Genomic DNA, 20,196 nt, shown 5'->3' on the forward strand with positions numbered 1-20,196 from the left:
AGGCAGCAAATCAATGATTCCCTCTCATCACTGATGTTTCTCTCTCTCTCTTCCTCTCCCTTCCTCTTTGAAATAAATATAAATATTTTTTAAAAGAATCTTGAAGACGAATACAGTATGCACCATTTCCCAATTTGTCTTCAAAACTCTTTTTTTCACAAAGCACCCGAGACTCTTGAGTTCCTCATTCTTCAGCTGAAAATCAAGGTATTGCCGAAACCGGTTTGGCTCAGTGGATAGAGCGTCGGCCTGCGGACTGAAGGGTCTAAGGTTCGATTCCGGTCAAGGGCATGTACCCTGGTTGTGGGCACATACCCAATAGGGAGTGTGCAGGAGGCAGCTGATCAATGTTTCTCTCTCATCGATGTTTCTAACTCTCTATCCCTCTCTCTTCCTCTCTGTAAAAAATCAATAAAATATATATTTCTCTAAATCAAGGTATTAAGTTTAAGTAGTAAGAATCAAACTGTGCCACTTTCCAAAATGTATAAAAGCTCCATTATGCTGAGGGACAGAGAGGGGAGGAGGGGAAAAGGGGGCTTACTTATATGCTATCATGTTTTTTATTACATTACAAAAATGCCAAATGAAAGCTTGACTTTTAATTTAAAAATTTCATAGTTCCTTGAAATAATCCTTTGATAAATTAAGCCTGTGACTTAAAAGCATTCATGTGTTGTGAAAGCTAATTCCAAAAGTAAACTCATGCTGCCCTCTAATGGCTCAAGATAAATGCTTTACCGGTGCTACACCAGAAATACTGATGATGACTAAGTTTATGCGAGAATTATATTAGGTAACATAAAAGGAAAATAAGATTTCACTTTTTGGGTGTGCCTGAGTTCAAAAGATTAATTAAGGCTGCCATATTCATGTTAAAAAAAATTTTAAATTAGCAAGCCACTTTTCCTCAAACTACCCGTATCTGCCTATGGGTGTGAAAATCAAGAAAAACACCACCGCCCTGACCAGTTTGGCTCAGTGGATAGAGCGTCAGCCTGCGGACTGAAGGGTCCCAGGTTCAGTTCCAGTCAAGGGCATGTACCTTGGTTGCGGGCACATCCCCAGTAGGGGGTGTGCAGAAGGCAGCTGACTGATGAAGAAAATAAATAAAAAATGACCAAATATTAAGGAAAAACACCTGGCTTCTAACTGTTTTTCTACTCAAACCAAAGTAGACTCTCCAAATAAAAGGAGGGAGGAGAAAGATTCAGAACTTTTCAAATTTCTCAGAGCTAACACTACCAACCTCTGTATAAAATTTCCATTACACAATTCTGAAGACCGAAATCCATATTGTCAGCTGTGTATCAGGCTAATTTTTGCCTATTACACTGAACTATATGAAGCTGACATATTATAGGTTTAAAAAAAAGTCAAATATTGGCAATTTCATGCGGTTTAAACTATCAGTTGTCATTTAACCACCAGCCTTAGAATAGGAACCAAAGTGAATGCATGTTGTTTTATCAGTATACAAGCACCATCTGGTGGCAGAAAGCAAAACTGCAGGTTATACCTGTTGATACCACTACTGCTACAAATACATTCAATTTCTCAGCTGTTTTACTTTCTTTCCAATATGGTTTTTAAAGGGGCATTACACTAGTGAAGAACGCTTAGATTGACCGTTTGAACAAGCTTAAATTAAAATAAACAGCACATCTAACAATAATTAGCAGCTAGTCGTTGACCTATGCACCATAAACCCTGAAATGTAATAAGCTATTTTCATAAACTAAAATCTTAGTTATTTCTAAGATTACTGATATTTAACATAATGACATAAAATCAGGTCAGAGTTCAAAAAATTCGTCTCACCCTCTCGAATTTCCACTCTGTAAAGGTTTTTGCAAGTCTGATGGGTTAATTTCTCATGGCATTGGGAGGGGGGAGAAGAGAGGAGGGGGGAGCCTCAAGCAGGTATCGGGCTCTGCCATAGGAACAGTAACTTTGGGACAAAATAGTCCAAACTCATGCCCTTGCTGGTTTGGTTCAGTGGATAGGGCATCGGTCTGCAGACTGAAAGGTCCCAGGTTCGATTCTGGTCAAGGGCATGTACCTTGGTTACGGGCACATCCCCAGAGGGGAGTGTGCAGGAGGCAGCTTATGGATTTTCTAAGTCTCTATTCCTCTCCCTTCCTCTCTGTAAAAAATCAATAAAATATAGATAGATAGATAGATAGATAGATAGATAGATATAGATATAATTTTTTTTTAATAGTCCAAACACCTCTCCTTGTTTCACTTGCTGTGACTCATACCACACATGCTAAGGGAAAGCAGCTTTACTAACCTCGGCACAAGTGACTGGCCCAGGCATTGGATACACTACGAGACAAAGGCGACCACATATTATCTTGACCCGAAATAAACCAACCACACGTGAGGCCAGGGATGCTTGGCGTGGATGCAAGCCATGCGACTGTTCCAAAATGAAGATGACAAACCAATAGAACCAAACGCTCTGGGGAAGGAAATATAAATCCTAGAGGAACAAAGAACACATACGTCACTCAAACTTTAGGCTGCATCCGAAACAATGCCCTTTCCTGCAGGATGCATTACACAGGCTGTTCCGGAGGCCCTGGCTTCCTCTGCCCATTTTGTCTCCAGCCAACACTCAACGCCAAAGGTTATCTTCACATACCCGTCACTGAGGCTTTACAGAGTGGTACCAGGACTCCCTCCCCCTAAATATCTCATCCCGTCTAGTAAACGAGTAATATGGGGATGGGAGGGAGATCTGGGGGCAATAAGAGATCAACCAAAGGACTTGTATACATGCATATAAGTACAACCAATGGACACAAAACTCTGGGGAGGGAGGGTATATATGGGAAGGAGGGGGCAATGTTAAAATATGTACACAGATAATAATTTAATAAATAAATAAATAAATAAATAAATACGTAATATGCAAATTGACCATCACTCTAACACACAATAGCTGCCCCCATGTGGTCAAAGATGGCTTCCCCCATGTGGACACAAGATGGCCACCACAGGGCCTTTGCACTTGGCAATTCTGCTGCCTGGAATGCCCTTCCTCCCCGAGTGCCATTCTCATGGCTCATTCCCTCTCTTCCTTCAGTTCTCTATTAACACTGTCGCCTTCTCAGTGAGTAACCGCCTCTTACTGACGCCTGCCTGCCCCACTAGGACACAGCTCCTAAGGACAGAGATTAATGTCAGATGTCTCACTGCTTCACCACCAGATTTCTTTCATTCAAAAGTAATAAATTATAATGTTATATGTCGATTATAGTACAACACAAAAATAAAAAATAGGCAATAAATTCACTAATCAAAGTTCTAGCAAAAGTCCAATACAGGATTATAGACATCAAAAATCAATAAACAGCCCAAACCGGTTTGGTTCCGTGGATAGAACGTTGGTCTGCGGACTGAAGGGTCCCAGGTTCGATTCCGGTCAAGGGCATGTACCTTGGTTGCGGGCACATCCCCAGTAGGGGTCATGCAAGAGGCAGCTGATTGATGATTCTCTCTCATCGATGTTTCTAACTTTCTATCCCTCTCTCTTCCTCTCTGTAAAAAATCAATAAAATATATATTTTTTTAAAAAGCTAACTATCTTGCAAACATAAAATAGACGAGGTTCCTAACTCAGGTGGGCAAACAGATCTATGGTGTTCAGGTAGGCAAACAGTTCTATTTATATTAGGTAAACTCGGGCTGACAAGGAAGGTAATGGGTATGTTATACAGAAAAAGAGAAAGTGAGGCAACTATACGGCAAACGTGAAGTCCCTCTTGCCTCCTACGCAGTGCAGATGCCAAGCGGAGAGCTGAGGAGCCTGCCACAGGATGCTCCGCGGCGGGAGAGGACGCAGAGGGGAGGGAGTAGCAGCCCAGGGAGCCGAGGAGAGCTGAGGGGCGGGCCAAGCGGCCAGGAAAGAAGGGGGATGCTCTGGAGGAGTGCTTAGGGGGAGGCAGTGGCCCACGATCACCACGCGCAGGATTCGATCACCACGCGCAGGATTCGGCAGGGCAGGCAGGATAGGTGCCAGCTGCCCATGGACAAGGGGCATCACCACAAAGACCGAGGATCCAGGGCACAGGGCAGCCCCCAGACAGACACAAGGGCCCTCCCTGCCCACCAGGCCAGCACAGCCAACTCCCCAGACACCCGGAGGAAAGGGAGGGGCAGAAGTCCATGGGATTGTCTAAAAGGTTCTCTCAGAGAGCCTGAGCAATATTTAAATGAGTTATTCACAATTTAAGGAGGGTTAAATAGTAATTTTTCCATTACCAAGCAAGACATCAAAAAAAAAAAAATTAGATTGTGCATAGACCAAATAAATATCTTCTCCTCACATCTGAGTCTGTGATATCAGTAAATATACGAAATGCTTTGAAAAGCATCAGCAGCCCATCCAGAGATAATGATAATTATGTGACATGCTAGAGGTATTAGCTAACACACAATGGCAATTACAGTGCAATGTAAATGTGTCAAATCAATGTCCAACACCCTAAGCTTACACAATGTTACACAACAATTATACCTCAATAAAAAAATTTCAAAGCATCAGCAAATTTCTGATCACATGTGAGAATTCCTTAGACATAAAAGTAGTAAAAGATATAAAACCAAAAAATAACAGATTAGATCATATAACATTTTAAACTGTAGTATATTACACAAAACAAATACAAATCTAGCCAATTTTTTAAGCAGGAAAATTAAATAAGAATTAATGTAATACCTCCAACACATAAACATTTGAAGATTGATAAAGCACTACAATACAAGTTAGCAAAGTCAAAAAGAAAAGTCAAAAAGGATAAGCAACTAATAAATATTTGAATATCTGTTCGGTCTCACAAGTAATCAATAAAACCAAACTCTAAAAATATTCCACTTTTTAACTATGAAACAAGACAATGCATTCAAACCCAATTTGTGTTGTCAGAATGCAATGAAATATACTGTTAGAAATGAGTAAAAACTTTAATGTAATTGAGCAAAACGTTCTTTTCAATCCAATACCCCCTTGCAGTAATCTATCTGTGATATAAAGAAATAATCAGTGATAGAAACAAAAATTGGTATATAAAGACAGTTTACTGCAGCATTATTTATAACTATCATAAAAAGGGAAACCTAAATGATCAAAAAGGTATATTTTGTTTGTTTACTTATAAAATATTCCTTGTTTATACCTAATTATATACTTATAAAGTATACCTTGACCATATAAAGCATTAATACCCATTAAAAAGAGTTTTCAAAGATTACTTAAATATATAAAAAATGATCACTACATTAAGTGAAAAGAAGGTAATGTTATGTACATGAGATGAACAAATTATGATACAGTAATACAAAGGAACATTATTCATCAATAAAAAAAAAAAAAAGAGCAAAAACCAGCCGAAACTGGTTTGGCTCAGTGGATAGAGCGTCATCGGCCTGCGGACTGAAAGATCCCAGGTTCGGTTCCGGTCAGGGGCATGTACCTTGGTTGCAGGCACATCCCCAGTAGGGGGTGTGCAAGAAGCAGCTGATCTATGATTCTCTCTCATCGATGTTTCTACCCTGTTTCCCCGGAAATAAGACAGTGTCTTATATTAATTTTTTCTCCCAAAGTTTCGCTAGGTCTTATTTTCAGGGGATGTCTTATTTTCGGGGAAACACGGTAACTCTCTATCCCTCTCTCTTCCTCTCTGTAAAAAATCAATAAAATATATATATATATATATATTTTTTTTTTTAAAGAGCAAAAACCAGATAGGAGAAACATAAATGAATCCCTAAAAAGAAAAGTAAACAAACAAAAAAAAAACATTATATAAAGTGAAAAAAGTCTGATGCAGAAGAGTAGATGCTGTGTGAGGCTGCTTATATAAAGTTCAGCAACGGGCAAAACTAATCTATGGGACAGAAGAGTGGTTACTTCAGGGAGGAGGGAGGAGGGAACTCCTGGAGGGGGAGGATGGTGACAAATGAGGATTCACAGAGGTAAAAAGTCATCAAATACTATAATTACACATATACATAAATAAGATAATCAAATAAAGTCATCAAGAAGTACATTTAAGATTTGTACATTTTATCATTCATACATACCTCCATGAAGTACTATAGAAATTGCATATTATGGGTAACTTCAATTTGGTTAAATATGTTTATATGTAGAGTAAAAAATATATATAAAGTACATAAAATATTAAAGGTGGTTAAATCTGGGGTTGCAAATTATTTATAATTTCTTTTTATCTTTCTGCATTTTTCACATTCTCTATAAAGAGTTAAATTACTTTTACAAATAATCAGAAAAAGATTATAAACCTTTATAAAAATTCTGCCATGCTTGTAAAATAAAATTCTGTTACACTTATAACTATCACAAAATTATGGATATGCACAGAAAGACTTAGTAAATCCTCCCAACAAACTTATTATAAATTATTAAAACTCTTACAGGAGAGAATTTGAGTAGGCTCTTATTCCTTTTCACAGTACTAAAGTTCTCTGATGTGTCCTATAATTTCACAGTTTTTATCCACCATGAAAAACCGTCTTTAAAAAAATTATAAACACTCATGCTTGCAGTATATTCGGACAAATTAAGGAAAACACTAATTAAGCTAACCACCTGCTTGGTGAGGAAATGAGCAGGTCGACCGGGCAGTCAGCACTAGACTGCGGAATGGCTTTAAAACATGGCCCCACCCAACACAAACACAGGGGTCTCGTGACTCAATAAAAACTAGTTCCTGAAAACCAGTTGTTCTTTTAAGTGACATATGCCTGAGAGTCTGATTTATCTAAGTCCCATGAAATATGCCTGAAGTCAATACTGTTTACAATGAAAACACGCCTCGAGTTTCAGAACCGTTTTCCACGCGCACGAACTAATAAGTGAGAACAAAGCCAAAAGGGCAGACGCACCTCTGGTTGTACATGCCCCGGAAGTTGTAATTAGCTCTGTAATTTGGGAAGGGCTTTGGATCCAGTGGCCTGTAGATGGCAGGCTCTCCCCTCTTCATGGCAAGCCCGTTCAGTTCCACCGTGGGGGTGATGCTACCTGTGAAGGCACACAGCAAAGGCACACAGTGAAGCATTTCCCTAGTGAATCGTGCCAGCTCCCTCTGTATTACATGTAAACACCACGGAAGTAGGTCTGACTTTCCAAGGAGGTGCATAAACAAACTAAACAAACACGAAAATCATTCCCCAAATGAAATCTGGGATTTGGGGTTTTGCAACATTTTCCGTCCAGTAATGGATGGCCAAAAATTCAACTTTATAATGATACTATTTCAAAACAAGGCAAACACAAGTTTCACAGATTGCTCAATTCAGATATTATTAAGAAAGTGTTGAGCCGAAACCGGTTTGGCTCAGTGGTAGAGCGTCGGTCTGTGGACTGAAAGGTCCCGGGTTCGATTCCGGTCAAGGGCATGTACATTGGTTGCAGGCACATCCCCAGTAGGGGGTGTGCAAGAGGCAGCTGGTGGATGTTTCTTTCTCATCGATGTTTCTAGCTCTCTATCCCTCTCTCCTCCTCTCTGTAAAAAAATCAATAAAATATATATTTTTTTTTAAAAAGAAGAAAGTATTGAATTTCCTCATTACTTATCCCAGAAAACTTACAATTATCTAATCATTAAACATTATCATCTGTGAATATTTTTACTTATATTTGCAATGGAGCAACTAAAAGTAGCAAGGAACACAGTCATCAGTAATTCTTGGATTTATCTAATGAAAATAAATTTGAATTTATTCTATAACCAACAACAGGACAAAGGAAAACAATAAGTCATGCTTTCTGCAGATAATCTTCATAGATACATACAGAAGCATGCATGGGTGAAGTGATATATTTGAGATTAGTTTCAAAATAACTCAGAGGAGAGAGAGGTAAGAAACAAAATTGGCCCTGGCTGGTGTTTCTCAGTGGTTAGCGTGTCGGCTTGTGCACAGAAGGGTCTTAGGTTCTATTTCCTGTCAATGGGCACATACCTTGGTTTTAGGTTCGATCCTTGGTGCCCCTTCTGGTCAGGGTGTGTGATAAGAATGCAGGGAGGCAACCAACTGAGGTGTGTTTCTCTCTCTCTCTCTCTCTCTCTCTCTCTCTCTCTCTCTCTCTCTCTCTTTCTTCCTCTTTCCCTCCCTTCACTCTCTCTAAAATGCAATGGATTTTTAAAAAATGAAACAAGGTTGGCCATCATGTGTGGATAACCACTGAAGCTGGGGATAGGTACAGAGACATTTTCTATCTTACTCTCTCTGTTTTAGTACAAGTTCAAATAATTATATAACAAATAATGCACAATGTAAAATTACGTCAAGTTATTTTAAGTACCAAAAGAAGTTATTTAATAAAATATATTTACATTCATTCCGTGTAACAAATCACAAAAATAAATCGAAAGCTTTCTTAGAAAGTAAGATTTATTTGCAATGTAAATTCTGTGCACAGTACGTTTAAGATTCCATTCATCACATACAAAATTGGATGTGGTTCCTGCCACAGTGAACCCGGGGCCGGCCCAGAGCACCAGCAAAGGGGTGGGGGCTGGCCCCAATGCAGCCCTGGTAGCCAGCCAGGCCACAAGCAACCCACCAAGTCTCAAGAACCTGCTCACGGGGTCTCATCCCTAAAGAATTCGTGTGAAACCATGGAAGAGTTTAAAGGAACAAGAATAAACCGAGGTTAAGAAAGGGGGGGAATATGGGGAGTGAAGGACAAAGAAAGAGGTGGGAAAGAATAAGGAAAAAAAGCAAAGTTATTTGAATTAGTCCAAATCCCTAATTTAATCCATATGCGCAGGACAGAGGAAGAGAAAGTCCAGCATGAAGGAATTTTCTTGTCTGTCTTTTTCAGTATTACTTTGTTCAGTATTTTACCAAGGGAGAAATAAGATGCACAAACCGTAAGCATATGGCTCCATGAACGTAGACACTCGTTCAGATTAAGGTACGAATGTTTTCCTCACCCGGAAGGTTCCTCATGCCATTTTCCAGTCAAGACCGACCTCCCCATGGGACCCATTCTGACCTCTGTCATCATGGATCCGTTTTGTCCTTCGAATCCGAATAGGAATCATTCCGTCTGGCTTCTTTCACTCGACATAATGATTTTATTGAATATATCGGTAATTCAAACTATATTTCATCACTGAATATTCCCATGAATGAACATGCCAGTGTATCTAATCTGCTGTCGCTGGGACATGTGGGATTGTTTCCAGTTTGGGGCTGTTAAGTGAAAAGCCACCTTGACACTCACTTGCTCTGGGTGTGGATACCTAGCAGTGGACCTGCTAAGTCATAGAGTAGGTTTATATTTAACTTTATTACGGACTGCCTCATAGTTTTCCAGAGATCTGTATCCACACCAAAGAGCAGTCTATGCCTTTTAAAAGCTTACAATCCTCTTCAGGAAGACTCCAGTTTAATAATTAACATGTAAATCAGCTGTAAGATTTTTGTCATTTTTGAGTTCTCCTTTGCCATCATCACAGACACCAGCAGCCTCAAGGTCACACGGGGTCCTTGTGAAGGAGAGAAGGGGAGCAGAAAAGCACAAACTGTGCTGAAAGGGGTCCTCCTCTCTGGAGGAAAAGGTCTCCTACTGTTCCACCAGACGAAGGCAGTGATGTTTTCCCACAAAACACTCTTTACAGAGTAACTTCAAACTCGGAGCTACCTCCATGTCATGCTCAGGACTGTTATCTTCAATTGGGCACAGGCTACAGAGAGAGAATCATTACCCAGGAACCCTCCTGTGTCACACGGCTATAAGCAACACTATACCCACAGGACCCTTTTTCAGTGGGTTTTAGCCACATTGAAGGAAATTTCTACATTCATCGGCGATAAATATAAAAAGGCTAATTAGATATACAAACGTCTGTAGCTACAATCGTGGACTTCTAGTATGTGGTAGGTGAAAGAAAATTGCCACATATCACTGACACTTGAGGCCACAGCTTTGTAGGAAGTTAGAACAGTCCCTAGATCACAGTAGTTGCTCAATAAATATGTGTTGAAAGAATGAATGGATTTCAGAGCTCCTTGGGGACCTGGCTGGCACCAGGGTCAGGGTCAGGGCCAGGGCCAGGAAAATACCAGTCGGCCTGGAACAGCTATTGTGCCAGAGAATGAGGAGGTAATACAGAAGGACTCGGGGATTGACTAGAAGGGGCCATACCACTGGCCAAATCTGGGACAAGGTGAGAACTGAAATTAATAATGATAGATTACACGCCTCTAAGTTAAACAGGAATGCAGGAATCTGTGGTGATATACATAAACAAACAAATGAAAAAAAACGAGAGGGAAGAAAAGCTCTTGGGTAGAATGCCAACTATTAAATCTAAAAAGAATACTGTAATCTAAAAATCACCCATTGGGAAAGAATATTTCTCTTGTTTTAAATCACAAAAGAAAAAAATCACTGTGGTGCCTGGCCAGTGTGGCTCAGTGGTTGAGCATCTCAACCCCATGCAACCAGAGATCACTGGTTTGATTCCCTGGCAGAGGACATGCCCCGGTTGTAGGCTAGCTCCCAGCAGAGAACGTGTAGGAGGAAGCCAATCAGTAATCCTCTCTCATTGTTGATGTTTCTATCTCTCTCTCCCTTCCTTTCTGAAATCAATAAAAATACATTTTAAAAAAGAACATGCTTTAATTGTTGCATTCACTATTCAGTTTGGCTAAAACTCTTGTTGGTTTCTTTAGTGCGTCTAGTTGATGCCTAAATAGCTTTCTCATTTTTTCCAACAGATCCAGAAATAGAAGCTTGTGATGCAAGAACACCTGTTCTTTTTGTGGCATTCATCAACTTCCGGCCTTAATTCATCTTCTGGTGTGACTTAAGCATGAACATGTGCATAACCTATGACTCAACCATTGCAATCCTAGGCACAGCCCCGACAGAGATGTACTAGTATATGTACAAGAAAGATCACAACAATATTAGTTATAAATCATAATCCCAGCTGGACACAACCCAAACCTCCATCAATAGTACAACGACTAAGAAAACTGTGGGATATTCATGCAATGGGATACTATAGAGCAATGGAATACGACACTGCTAAACACAACACAGATAATTCTCACAAGCATAATATTGAGAAAAACAAGCCACCTGGCGTATGGCTCCGCGAGCCGGCCCAATGCATGTGAGACGTCAGGCAGCAGAGCAGTGTTCCCGTTGGAGCTGTGTGACCACTGCACAGGGCTGGGGCCCTGGCAGAGCCTGTGGAACTGGTAAAGCGATCAAAGAGCCAAGATCCATCAGGGCTCCCTCCGGGATGCGTGCGCCTGCTGGTACCTCCGATTATACTCCATCTTAAAGGTTTACCCCCAAATCTACTCATTCTCTCCGCTCACTGCCACCTCCAACAGGGGAAACACATCTCCACTGGCCCTCAGGCTCGGTCCTGCTTCCTTCCTCTGGCCTCTGGGCTGCTGTGCCTTCCGCAATAACCCTCAAGGTGGGCCTGACCCAGAGCTTGGCACACACATTCACACCAACCGCCCTGCAGAGCACCGCACTGCCACGGCAGCAGCCACTGGGCCGGCGGCAGCCATTGGGCCAGCAGCCACTGGGCCGGCGGCAGCCACTGGGCCGGCAGCAGCCACTGGGCCAGCAGCCAGTGGGCCGGCAGCAGCCACTGGGCCAGCAGCCACTGAGCCAGCAGCAGCCACTGGGCCAGCAGCCACTGGGCTGGCAGCAGCCACTGGGCCAGAAGCCACTGGGCCAGCAGCCACTGGACCGGAGGTAGCCACTGAGCCGGCGGCAGCCACTGGGCCGGCAGCAGCCACTGGGCCGGCAGCAGCCACTGGGCCAGAAGCCACTGGGCCAGCAGCCACTGGGCCGGCAGCAGCCACTGGGCCGGCAGCAGCCACTGGGCCAGGAACTCCTGTCCTGCTCCATTCTGGCCACCACTCCCAACAGCCCTGCAGCGCAGGGGCAGACAGAACTCAGTGCACATGACTTTCTTTTCTCGTTTCTTCACCCATAAACTATGGCAGGGGGTTCCTACCTGATCATGTTTTTAGTATTTTCTACCTTCCATTTACATGTCAAATTGAACTTCCTAAAATGCTTTTTTAAACATATCACCCACCACCTCGTAAGTATTAATCCACCAAACTAAGTCCTCCTTTAACATCGACTTTAAGCCAAATGGAAACCTGTATGAGGAGGCCACGTCCCCAGAGGCTGTGATAGACACGGGAGCGAAGTTCCTGCAGCACCTAATGAAACGAGGTGATCGAGGACCTGCTGTGTGGATAAAACTTTATGTCCTAAAGCTGGCACTCAAGCTCATCACAATCCACTCCTTAAATACATCCTCAGTCATATATATATATATATATATATATATATATATATATATAATTTTTTTAATTGATTTCAGAGAGAGGAAGGGAGAGGGAGAGAGAAAAACATCAAAGTGAGAAACATGGATTGGCTGCCTCCCCAACACCTCCTTCTGGGAATTGAGCCTGCAATCTGGACATGTGCCCTGACCAGGAATCGAACTAGGACCTTCTGATGCATGGGACCACACTCAACCTACTGAGCCACACCAGCCAGGCTACATCTTCAGTCTTATCCCTTAATGGACACTTACCTGTTCTAACTAAAAACCATCTACAACTTTTTTTTAAAACCAAACCAATTGTCCAGATTCCAATTCCAGTGCCTTTCCTCAGAGTAGAGTCTTCTCTCCTCTCCTCCATGCCTGCCCACTCTCTAGTCAAGACCCACATCTTGCCGAAACTGGTTTGGCTCAATGGATAGAGCATTGGCTTGGGGACTGAAGGGTCCCGGGTTCGATTCCGGTCAGGGGCGTGTGCATTGGTTGTGAGCATATCTCTGGTGGGGGTTGTGCAAGAGGCAGCTGATCCATGACTCTCTCTCATCAATGTTTCTAACTCTCTATCTCTCCCTTCCTTTCTGTACAAAATCAATAAAATATATTTTAAAAAAAAAAAAAAAAAAAGACCCACATCTCACCTCAGCTACCTCCTGCCATTGGTATTACTGACAACACCAATGGCCATTATCATTCACTTGGTACTTAACCTTTACCATTCATTGAGTTATGTGATTTATATATATGACCGTAACATCTTACATTTTACATACTTCTTAGATCTATTATACATATATGAGTAAGTTCTTAATAAACAGAAGTAGTGGTGGTGATCATTACTAATGATCATCCAGTAATCTAAAGAGATTTTAAAAATCAAATAAGTAGGTTGCCTCTTATCAACTTCAAACTAAATAGGTGTGTTGTTGTTTTTTTATTATAATAATAGTTTGCCTTCTTTAAACTTCCTTAAGAAATACTGGAATCAGCCCTAACCAGTTTGGCTCAGTGGATAAAGCGTTAGCCTGTGAACTCAAGGGTCCCAGGTTTGATTCCGGCCAAGGGTAGTACCTTGGTTGCAGGCATATCCCCGGGGGGGGGGGGGGGGGGGGTGCAGGAGGCAGCTGATTGATGTCTCTCTCTCACTGATGTGTCTGACTCTCTCTCCATTTCTCTTCCTCGCTGTGAAAAATCAATAAGATATACTTAAAAAAAGAAATACTGGAATCAGCTGTGCAGAAGCAAAAGGCCTAGTAATAAGAAAGTCATGGAGTTCTGAAAAGAACAGCTCTTGCAAAAGGAGATTGTGTCTATGAAACAGGTGCCACGTGAGCACAAGAAGTGTCTGACTTGATTACAAACATAAGCCTGTGAACTATAATTAAATAGATTATAGGGTCATTGTTGGCAGGCAAAATGTCTTTTCGTACTCCATCACAAAAACACCTAAAGCAACACTGGTCAGAAGTAACTACCTGAATTAATAAGTTAACGAATAAGTAAAAGGATGTAGGGCTGGTACTAAACTTATGAAATTTTATTAATTTGATGTTGCGAATTCATGCACCATGTCCAACACAGGTTTGCCTCTGCCCAATAGATTACTGAACATATAATGTTGTGGCATTATATGCAGAACAACTTTTTAAAATTATTAGTAGAAGCTTAAAATCAGAGCATTCATTTATTAAACACAGATGGGGTTGCTTTCTTTCTTATTTGTGGGCTCCTTACTAAATTTCATATGAATGTCCTAAACTGAATATCATTTCTATACCAACAAACAGAGTAATAAGATGCTTAGGCTAATTTTATAATGTTTCATTAAGCTAAAAAAAAAAAAAAGAATAACCATTTTAATTATTAAATTTTATATGACATATTAAAAAATAAAAATTGAACATTTCTATCTTTACTTTAGGGAAAAATTCACTCTTATTTCTGTTCTTTGTATCCAAATTTCTTTTCGCCCAAGATTGAAAAAATAAGTAATGGCCCTGGCTGGTGTGGCTCCGTTGGGCATCAGTCCCATGAAGTGAAGGGTCACGGTACATGCCCAGGTTGTGGGCTCAGACCCTGGTGGGGAGCATGCAGGAGACAAACGATAGACGGCATCAATGTTTCTGTCCCTCTCACTTCCTTTGTCTATTTAAAAAAAAAAAAAAAATCAACAATAAAAAAATATTTTTTTAAAAAGAAAGAAAAATTCAGTAATGTACCATGATAGTATCCACTAAGGCAACATTTTTTTTAATACATTTTATTGATTTTTTTTTTTTTTTTTTTTACAGAGAGGAAGGGAGAGGGATAGAGAGTTAGAAACATCGATGAGAGAGAAGCATCGACCAGTTGCCTCCTGCACACCCCGTTCCGGGGATGTGCCCGCAACCAAGGTACATGCCCTTGGCCGGAATCAAACCTGGGACGTTTCAGTCAGCAGGCCGACGCTCTACCACTGAGCCAAACTGGTTTCGGCTAAGGCAACATTTTTAATTAATTACAATTACCTTCTTCATTCTCTCACACTCAGTGATCACTCACAGGTCTTTCTCATACGAACTATTAATACGCCTGCTGACTATACAGCTGGCCTGCCATAACGGACAGACCAGCACACATAGAACACACAACATGATGGAGGAAAGGAGTCCGCTCATACCTGGGTTATTGTTGACATTACTTTTGGGCGGTTTCTGAACGGGCTTGGGGAGTGTAGATTCAGTCAGAGCTTTACTAGCCACGGCCTGTTGGGCCTTCTTGATGCTGCTCCCTTCCGATTCCCATGTCTGCTCACCGAGGCTCAGCTGCACTGAGAACATCTTAGGAAAACATAGAAAGAAACACATTAAAAGTTTTCAGGAAATCGAACGTGCCCTCCGAGAGAAAAACAGATACACCGCAGAATCAACATGTTAGAGCCAGAGGTCCCCCACAGATCATTTGCAAAAAAAATCGTACGGTTCTACCTTGTGAACCAATTTTAAGAGCTTGTGCCAAATCTGTTCTGACCTAGCCAAAGGCTGAAAGGCATACGTGAGCATTTGGGGTAGGAAAGTCAGAAGAAATCACGTCCCTAAAAAGGATCATGTTGTTAATGCCAATTAAACAGTCCTCAAAAAAGCAGAGTACTAAGTACAAAGAGTCAAGAGAAACTGTAAGGGAATCCACAAGGCCCTGTCTCTGTAACACTTTATAAAATTAAGTTCCTTAAACTCATACTTAGCATGATCGAGTCAATAAGTCAGGCAATCCTATCAAATATTATGTCACCAAGAGTCTCTCAATCCTCCACAATCACCATTTAGCCAGTCACCAAAATCCGCCCATTTTAACCTCCTGAGTATTTCTCACTCCTCTCTGTCTGCCAGTGACGCTGCGTTGGAGTCAGATTTTCACCATCATTAGCTCAGACATAATCACCTCCCACATGATTGCTGCTAAAACTATCTGCCTAAAGCTCAAATCCAATTGCAGCACCCCAACCAACAGCAGATTAAAACCCTGCAAACTATTCCCGCCCTAGCCGGTCCCACCTGTCAGCCTTCACTTCACATCCTAACTTTCTACTCACACCACATTTCCTCATGAGTCCAAACCTATTGCTCACCTTGAGAATTTAGAATCAAGTTACAGGGTATGAACACAATCCACTATTTTACTCCACATATAACTTAGTACTCTCTAGTAATACAAAATATTAACCCCAAATGCTTTTCAATTAAAAATAAATAATTGCAGAAAGGAGGTCAGACAGAAAATACCTTAGCCAAGTGACTAAATTAAATCATCAATAATCACACGAACTGATACCACAAACCTCCTGATATGACCCAGTGAGAAGACTGAATGTCCTTGACCAAAAAATGTTAGCCTGAATCTAACCACAGGGAAACAATCAGACAGATCAGATGATGGTATATTCTATAAGGTAACTGGATTATACTCTTCGAAAATAACAATGTCGTGAAAGGAAAACAAAACAAAACAATAATAGCTATTATAGATTAAAGGATGCTCAAGAAATATAAATGCATATGATATAAAGTACAACAAATGACCCTTGACAGGATGTGTACTTGGAAGACAAAGGAATAGAAAAGGCATTTAGAGAACAACTCAGGAAATTTGACTGGACTATATATTATCAAATAAGACTTTCAGTCAAAGTCAAATTTCTTGAGTGATGATAAGTACTGTGGTTATGTAGAAGAATGTCTCTGATCTGTTTAAGATAGATAAATAAGAGCATAGCAGGGCCCTGGCCAGAGCATTGACCCATGCCCCAAAAGTCTCCAGTTATCCCCTAACTGGTTTGGCTCAGTGGATAGAGCGTCGGCCTACAGACTGAAAGGTCCCAGGTTCGATTCCAGTCAAGGGCATGTGCCTTGGTTGCGGGCACATCCCCAGTGGGGGCATGCAGGAGGCAGCTGATCGATGTTTCTCTCTCATCAATGATTCTAACTCTATCCCTCTCCCTTTCTCTCTGTAAAAAAATCAATAAAATATATATTTAAAATAAAAAAAAAGGTCTCCGATTAGATTGATTAGATTCAAGGTAAGGGCACATGCCCAAGTTGCAGGCTCAATCCCCAGTAGGGGGTGTGCAGGAGGCAGCCTATCAATGTTTCACTCTCACATCGATGTTTCTCTCTCCCTCTCCCTTTCTCTCTCTCTAAAATCAATAAAAACATACTTAAAACAAGCACAAACAAAACAACTGGTAAAAAAAAATTTTTTTAAATCTATGAAGCAAAAACTAATAGAACTGTGAAGAGAAACAGAAAACTCACAATTAAAGTCAGAGATTCAATACCCTCTTCTCTCAATAAGTGATCTAACAATTAACAAGCAGACAATCTCAGAGAATTTATAAGACTTGAACTACACTCAATGAATGTAACCTGAATGATAGTTTTAGAACACTCTATCCAAAGAGAACAGAATATACATGAGTTTCAATTTCTCATAAAACATTTACCAATTTCTAGCACTAAATGCCTATACTAGGAAAGAAACAAGAGATCAAATAAGTTAATTTCAGCTTCCATCTTAAGGAATTGGAGAAAGCAGCAAAAAATTAAATCTAAAGTAAACAGGAAAAAAAATAATAAAGATAAAAGCAAACATTAACAAAATAGTAAAATAATAGAGAAAAAAATCAATAAAACTAAAACCTTTTTTTGTTTTTTGCAAAGATCAATGAAATTGGTAAACCTGTAGCCAGACCAAATGTGAAAAAAAGAGAACACACAAATTACCAATATCAGAATAAGAGAGGTAATTACAGATTATTTAAAGTATTAAAAGATAACGAGAACATTTTCTAATTTTATATGCCAATATGCTCAACAACCTAAATTCCTGGAAGACACAATTACTAAAGCTCATTCAAGAAGAAACAGGTAACCCTAATAGCCCCTATATATGTTAAAGAACATAAATATGTATTTAAAACTCTTTCCACAAAGAAAAATCCAGGCCCAGATGGTTTCAATAACAAATTCCACCAAATATTTAAGGAAGAAATAATACCAATTTATAAAAACTGAAGAAGGACCACTCCCCAACTTATTCTATGAAGCCAACATTACCTTGATACCAAAACCCAGAGTATACTACTGAAGAAAACAAAACTACAGATCTTTCTCACACAACTAAATATAAAAAATCCTTAACAAATATTACCAAATGGAATCCATCAATATAGAACTGAGATAATATATTTTAACCAAGCGTTTTAGTCCAGGAATACAAGGGTGGTTTCTACATTTGAGAATCAATGTAATTCACAATGTCATAAGATGACAAACAAAAAACCATATGACTATCTCAATCTATGTAGAACCATCTGACAAAAATCAACATCTATTCAGGTTAAAAACTCTCAGGAAATGATAAATGTAAAAGAATTTCCTCAATCTGTTTAAAGGCAGCTACCAAAAAGGAAGCTATATATAAAAGCACAATTATTTTGGGGGGAGGGGGAGCGAGAAAATAGATTTTAAATGGCTGCCCATAAGATCAAGAACAAGATAGAGATATTGGCTTCCATAACTTCTATTCAACATTGTACTGTACGTTCTAGCCAATGCAATTAGGGAAGAATAAATAAAGAACATTCATAGGACAGCAATGATAAATAAAAACAAATAGAAACTAAAATATAAAAAACAATACCATTTACAATAGCATCAAAAATATGAAATACTTAGGATAAACCTAGATGTGAAATACCTGCTCAAAGGAAACTACAAAGCATCTCTGAAAGAAACTAAAGAGTAAATAAATGAGATAGATTTTGAGGATGGATTGGAAGATTCAATGTTTCTAATATCTTCATTTTTGCCAAATGGAGCTATAGATTTATGGCAATTCTATCCAAAATAACATCTGCTTTACAGAATGGAAAGCTGACTTTAAAATTCATATGAAAATACAAAGGATGTAAAATAGCCAAAACAATCCTGAAAAGAGATCAAATTAGAGGGCTAATACTATGCAATTTCAAGACTTACAAAGGCATGGTAATCAAAACAGCACATCAAAAAGATGAGAAAACAGAACAACAGAACAGAGTCCAAGCTGATTGGTGACAAAGGGGCACAGGCAATGCAGTGGAGAAAGAATTAACTCTTCAACAATGACAAAATCAAAAGCTATTGGTTTTATAGAATCTGGATGTTGTTCCATATCTCACATCACATAAAAAACTAAGTCAGAATGGCAGTTAGACCTAAATGTTAAGACCTAAAACTATAAAACATCTAGAAGCTAACATAGAAGGAAATCCCTATGATCTCCGATGAGGCAAAGACTTCTTAGATACTACACCAAAAGCACCATCTATCTGAGAACAAACGGATGTCAGGGAATTAATCAAAACTAACAAGTGCTCTTTGAACGGCAAAGATAAGACTCAGAGTAGGAGGGAATATTTGCCAAGCACATTAAGGAAGAACTTGCATTCAGAATATGTAAAAAGTGACATCACAGAATATGCAGAGGAGAACACTGCAGTGCAGGAATAGTGAGTATCATGTAGTAAATACTCAATAATTATTTACCAAGGATTTTTTAAAATCCTATACATTACTGCCCTGGGTGGCTGCCTAATGGTTAAAGCATCAGCCCAAGCACAGAAACCAAAGGATCACCGGTTTGATTCCCGGTCAAGAGCATGTATCCGAGTTGCAGGTTTGTGTCACTCTTGACTTTACACAACGAAAGGAAAGCTCGTTTTGACTCTTTTTGCTTGAAGGTAGATTATAAATTTGGATTAAGTTATTTTCACGAATGTTATGTTAAAATTTAAATTCAATCCCCGTTCAGGGCATGTGGAGGCAATCTATCAACGTGTCTCTCTCAAGTCAATATTTCTCTCTTTCTTTCTCTCTTTCTACCTCCCTCCCTTTCTACCTTCGACTCTCTCTCTCTTAAAAAAAAATAAATAAATAAAATTGATGAAAAAGTATCCTCGAGTAAGGATTAACAACAACAAAAAATCCTATGCATGCCCAGCAGCACGGCTCAATGGCTGAGCACTGACCTATGAACCAGGAGGTCACAGTTCAATACCCGGTCAGGGCACATGCCCAAGTTGCGAGCCTGATCCCCAGTGTGAGGCATGCAGGAGGCAGCCGATCACCAATAAAAATATAAAAAAAGAGAAAGGGGTATGAATTAACGGGTATGAAGGAGGATATATGATTAGACAGGTAGACCAAGGCCATAACCTTCTTCTCTACACAAAAAATATTATGTAAATTGTTGCCCGGAACCGTTCCTAAAAGCCTGTAATAGAAGACAAAATTGATGGATTTTAATT

The 20,196-nt window shown here is 40.0% G+C and overlaps 1 protein-coding gene across 1 annotated transcript in view; it reads right to left on the reverse strand.

Moving 5' to 3' along the window:
* STAU2 (staufen double-stranded RNA binding protein 2) overlaps nt 1–20,196 on the reverse strand; it is a 215,306-nt gene that overhangs the window by 170,074 nt on the left and 25,036 nt on the right. Inside the window, 2 exon segments of the mRNA XM_045581486.1 lie at nt 6,919–7,054; nt 15,031–15,190. Coding sequence (XP_045437442.1) covers nt 6,919–7,054; nt 15,031–15,190 — 296 coding nt within the window.

Source organism: Pipistrellus kuhlii, unplaced genomic scaffold (assembly GCF_014108245.1).
Source record: "Pipistrellus kuhlii isolate mPipKuh1 unplaced genomic scaffold, mPipKuh1.p scaffold_m20_p_14, whole genome shotgun sequence".
Classification (NCBI taxonomy): Eukaryota; Metazoa; Chordata; class Mammalia; order Chiroptera; family Vespertilionidae; genus Pipistrellus; species Pipistrellus kuhlii.